Source organism: Lactuca serriola, chromosome 8 (assembly GCF_051521515.1).
Source record: "Lactuca serriola cultivar US96UC23 chromosome 8, Lser_US96UC23_V15, whole genome shotgun sequence".
Taxonomy (NCBI): Eukaryota; Viridiplantae; Streptophyta; class Magnoliopsida; order Asterales; family Asteraceae; genus Lactuca; species Lactuca serriola.
The window spans coordinates 148,963,267-148,969,186 of NC_136415.1; the positions used below are offsets into that span (position 1 = coordinate 148,963,267).

The 5,920-nt window shown below is 33.9% G+C and overlaps 1 protein-coding gene across 1 annotated transcript; it reads left to right on the forward strand.

Annotated features, from left to right (window-relative positions):
- Positions 1–220: 220 nt before the first annotated feature.
- Positions 221–4,541, forward strand: LOC145066052 (sugar transport protein 14-like). Its single transcript, XM_079013205.1, has 4 exons — positions 221–608; positions 1,739–2,061; positions 2,524–3,150; positions 3,785–4,541. Exons 1-4 carry the CDS (start codon positions 467–469, stop codon positions 4,235–4,237), a joined length of 1,545 nt encoding a protein of 514 aa, XP_078869331.1. The 5' UTR covers positions 221–466; the 3' UTR covers positions 4,238–4,541.
- Positions 4,542–5,920: the final 1,379 nt, after the last annotated feature.

Genomic DNA, 5,920 nt, shown 5'->3' on the forward strand with positions numbered 1-5,920 from the left:
TATTTAATTATGATAATATTTTTTATAATTATTACTTCAATTAATTAATGATTCTTATATATTATCTTAGGATATATATTAAAAAATTTCAAAAAAAAAAACATAATAATATATTGTAATAACCAAATAAACAGCAATATATATTGTCTTCAACAATTAAATGTATGTTCAAATCACAGTTTAAAAGAGTAGGTACTAAATTTTGGTGAAAAGTGAGGATAAATTATAAACATAATTAGAAAGTGTAATACTTAAAAGGAGGAATAGACCTATTGGTAATCCAATCCAATTTGTTTATCCCAGTTTATCCATTCACCTCCATAATCCTTGGCAATTGGCATGATCCCTAAATTCTGAGTCATTCCGATCTGGTCATTTATCCATAATCCATTACTTTAATATTGTCCTATAAATTTGCAGTTTTTTTGTCACTTTTGTGGTAATCTGATCGTGTCCGAGAAAAAGAATGGCGGGCGGAGGATTTGTGGATGGACAAGGCGGAGCAAGGGCGGAGTATTACGAGTATAAGATCACTTGGTATTTCATATTTGCTTCTATTGTCGCTGCTCTCGGTGGTTCTCTCTTCGGCTATGATCTCGGCGTCTCCGGTCAGTCTCTCTCCTCCCCTCATTTGTTTCTTCTTTCTCCGGCGAACTGAATAACCCAATGTAATACCGACTCCGAGATTTGAAATCGGATATCCGGAGCAATTTGTATGAAATGCGGCAAAGGGCACCCTGTGTGCTGTTTGATTTGATTTTACTGTCCGATTATCTGTTGAAGATTTTTTCTGATCTGTTTTTTCGTCAGATTGTCTTTTTGTGCTTCTGTAAAGCTGTATTCTGTACATTTCATTTGTCAGATCCAAGCTGGAGTTACTTTTACTGTTTATGATACTCACATAAATGAACACATCCTTCAAACTCCTCTCGCTATTTCATTCAAAATCAAATCCCATTTCACTCTTGTAATAAAATACAGTAACTTTTGTGCATCTACTTCTTGGATTTCTGTTGTTTTTTTTTTGATAAAACAATCCATCAAAACATTCAAATTGGTCAGTGATTTTTCTAAATCTTGTTTCTTTCCAGCTGGGCATATTCGAAAAAGACAAAGATAATATTGTTTTCTCAACTTCAAAAAGTGCGTAATGGGATTATGTGAATCTATTAGTTCTTTAATTGGAGTTATTTATGTTTGTATTTATTCCATTAATTTTGACCAAATTATCAAAAAATTTATCATAGTTTTATCAATTTTCAAAAAGCACTCTTTTTGCAAAAGAAAAAAACGAATACTAGCAATATTTGTATTCACTACAGCTGCAAAACTGGACAAATATATCAAATTTCCTTGAACATTCTTTTTTGGGATAAACCTTTTAAAGAAATAGCTGTTCGGATACAAATTTGATCACAAATAGCAGAAAAATCCAATCAGAGCTTAACACAGATAAAGAAAGTACAACTATACATGCATGTAGTACAACCCCAACTACATTTTCTCATCTTTTGTCCACTGCCTTTCTTTGTCCTTCCTTTTTAACAAAAAAAGAAATTTACAAGTTAAACAAAGTTGAAATTTGTTTCATCTTAATTCCTTCTTTTCTTGCATGTTTTCTTTAAGTGCTCTTCTAATTGATCTTTTAATAACTTGAACATAGTAGTCAATAACCTCTTTTGTTAAGACCTGATTCACATCTCATGTTTTAAAAACAACAACTTTCATTAATTTTCAGGTGGAGTGACATCAATGGATTATTTCTTGAAGGAATTCTTTCACGAAGTATACAAAAGAAAACAAGAACATCTCAAGGAAACCGATTATTGCAAATATGACAATCAACTCCTCACACTCTTCACATCATCCCTTTATTTTGCAGCCCTTCTTTCCACATTTATAGCATCACATGTAACCCGAAACAAAGGCAGAAAAGCCAGCATTCTTTGTGGAGCAGTTAGCTTCTTCTCTGGTGCAATTCTCAATGCTTTTGCACAAAACATTGCCATGCTAATCATTGGCCGATGCTTACTTGGCATTGGCATTGGATTTAGCAACCAAGTAAACTCCTTTCCCCCCAAACATTACAATATTTACTTTTTTACCCCCTATTGGCATTGGCCTACACTGATACTGACATAGACACACAGTGTACTTGAGTTATCAGTGTGGGCCAGTGCAGCTCAGGAGTTGTTGGAAGAAGAGTAAATTACTGAAATCATACCTATGGTTTGGTCAAAATTGCATGTTTGGTCCCTAACTTTCTTTTTGCATTCGGATTGTCCCTGTGGTTTGATTTTGTTGCGTTTTTCGTCCCTATGGTTTGGTCAAAATTACACGTTTGGTCCCTAAGTTTATGTATGTAAGGGACGAAAAGCGCAACAAAATCAAACCACAGGGACGATCCGAGTGCAAAAAGAAAGTTAGGGACCAAACATGCAATTTTGACCAAACCATAGGGACGATTTCAGTAATTTACTCTTGGAAGAATAAAAAGTTTTTTGTTTATGTGAAAACGTGCAGGCGGTACCTTTATATTTGTCAGAAATGGCACCTGCAAAGATTAGGGGAGCAGTGAACCAGCTTTTTCAGCTAACAACTTGCTTGGGAATTTTCATAGCCAACTTTGTAAACAATGCAACTGAAAAACATCCAAAAGGGTGGAGATTATCATTAGGGTTAGCAACTGTTCCAGCAACCCTAATGTTTGTTGGTGGACTTTTTTTACCTGAAACTCCAAACAGTTTAGTGGAACAAGGGAGGTTAGAAGAAGGAAGAAAAGTGTTGGAGAGAGTTAGGGGAACAACAAAAGTGGATGCAGAGTTTGAAGATCTTATTGAAGCAAGTGAAGCTGCTAAAGCAATTAAACATCCTTTTAGGAATTTGTTGAAGAGGAAGAATCGTCCGCAGTTGGTTATAGGAGCTTTGGGTATACCTGCGTTTCAACAGCTGACTGGGATGAATTCGGTGTTGTTTTATGCGCCTGTGATTTTTCAGAGCTTGGGATTTGGTTCAGGAGCTGCACTTTGGTCTTCTACTATTACTACTGGTTCTCTTGTGGTTGCTACTCTTATATCAATGGCATTTGTTGATAAGTTTGGGAGGAGAGCTTTTTTCTTGGAAGCTGGATTTGAAATGGTTTGCTGCATGGTATTTTTCTTTTCTTCAACATTATTTTATAAAAAAAAAATTATCTTTAAACAACTCCTGAGATGGCCCACATTGTCTTGACCCCGTAACTTACATCATGCGAGATGTAAGTTAGGTATACAGGGCCCCACAGTGTCCACAGGGAGCTTGATCCATATTGGAATTGAAACTCTCAGACTGTGGATGTAGACTTGAACCCTTGACTGTTTCTGTTAATCGTCTTTTTAATAACAATATTAAAGAATATACATGAACATGGTGGTAATTTATACAAGGAGAAAAGAATATGTGATTGTGTGTGTAATTTTCTTGATGTGAGAAAAAAAAAAACAAAGAGACAAATCCTAAGATAAAGTATAGAACAAATGAAAATGGACAAAAGGAAATACGCATACATGAAAAAAAAATATTCGTTCTCTAAGTAAATGACATCGCAAAAAGATATTTTAGAATATGAACGAACAATTTTCTGACTTTCTCTATTAAGTCGTTCTTTAAAAAAGGAAATACGCATACATAGCTTACTAGATTAAATCATGTCCCCGTTAAGTCTATGAAGTGAAAAGAGAATGTGGATTATGATTTTTACTATTTTTAAAACCCTATAAATAAAACGTTATTGTGATATTTTTAGGTGGCTGTGGCTGTAACTCTAGCCCTAAAATTCGGTCAAGGTGTGGTACTCTCAAAAGGAATTGGAATATTCCTTGTAGTAGTAATTAGTCTTTTCGTTCTAGGGTACGGAAGGTCATGGGGCCCACTAGGATGGTTAGTCCCAAGTGAAATCTTCCCATTAGAAACAAGATCCGCGGGTCAAAGTATGGTTGTTTGTGTCAACATGCTCTTCACTGCTTTAATCGCACAATGCTTTTTAATCTCACTTTGCCACTTAAAATATGGGATTTTCTTGGTGTTTGCGGGTTTGATTGTTATCATGAGTCTCTTTATCTACTTCCTTTTGCCCGAAACAAAGCAAGTTCCTATTGAAGAGATACATTTGCTATGGCAAGAACATTGGTTTTGGAAAAGATATTGTGAACCGGAAGATCAAGTACAACAAGTAGGAAGGAAGGTAGAACATGTGTAGGATTTGAAACAATTGTTGCTTTTGGAAGTGAGTAGAAAACGAAAATTTGGTTAAATGTGCATATTTTGTGGAGCTTTGATGATGATGATAAAATGTGAATGAATAAAGGGTGAGGGGTTGTAGGTTTGAGAGATGGAAATGGTTACAAAAAGATGAAGGTGTACATATAGACAATGTTTATTGAAGAAGAATAGTTGTAAGACAAATCCATTGTAATAGAATACCTTTAAGCTTCCTTTGTAACATAATTTAACTCTAGTCTCTAGTGTTATTTACTATTACATTTTTACACTTTTCACATTAATCCATTGACTAATCACTTACATATGTCCAACTAATTAACACATATTTCTACTTTACTCGTTGTAGATAAATATGACATGAGTTTATAAATTCAATCTTATATGTCCTGTGATACAATACATACTCATATTAAATGACTTTTGAAACCATTATGTACATAATATTTATTTGGAAAAGTTAAATTACTTGCTTGTCACATAAATAATCATGCACTTTGGTTAATGAAACATATAATATACAACGTGCCATTTACTAAAATTGACGTGATTCATTATGTATTTTTGCTATTTCCAAACATGTTTTATGAATGAATCAATGGTGTATAAAGGTTTAATCAAATCTTTAAAAAATGTATAAAGGTTTAATCAAATCTTTAACAAATTTCCGAATTTATACTTTTAACACATTTTACAATTTAGGCATCTTACTTTTTGTTATGACTTCACTTTCAATGATTTTGTCATCATATGTGCATTAAATATAGTGTGCAAGATACAAGCAATTTATTATAATAAAAAAATTCATCACGAAGAGGAACAACAAAAGCAAATAAAATAATTAGAAGACAATATGTAACTTGACCTGGTATATGGAACGAATTTGGTAAAAAGGGTACACACCACCTATCTTTCATAAAATAAGAATTAAATTCACATATAAATTCGTTCAAAAAAATCGTCCAACTTCAAAAAAATCTACCATATTCCACACAAAAATCATATCATACATATTTGTTAATTTGATTGAAGTAATGATTCGAATTCTCCCCTTGATTCAACACTATCATCAGAAATACCAAAAACAGAAAAAACCAAAATCTAAATTTGAAGATTGATGTACCCGAAAAATATAAGCGGAGCAGGGATCCTAACTGCCATTCAATTTAAAAAGAGACTTTGGAGGAGCTACATCGCACATCTAATGAAATCGTTAAAGAAGGTTGAAAATGGCTAATTGTTAATTACCTTATAAATTAAAACGTACGTTGCGAAGGACGTATTGATAATCGATATACCTGATGGACTGGAGTTTCTATACCTAATGGACTATGGACTAGAGATGAGATTTAGAACCGGAAAACCAGACCGGAACCGGAATCGGAACCGTTAGAACCAGAATATATAATACTGGTTCTGGTTCCAGGTTTAAAAATTGACTTTATCCGGATTCCGGGTAATTCGAGTTTGGGTCCATCGGGTTCGGGTAAACCGGGTCTAAAAACCGGAACCGGAACCACTTTTAGGGCCGAAACCGGTTTTATGAAACGTTTAAAAGATGCACATCTCATTCGGTTCAACTCCGATTGACATGCGATTTTTTCCAAAGTGTAGTTTAGAGTTTCTACATGATTTTAGACTATAAATTTGCCATTTTTAGTTT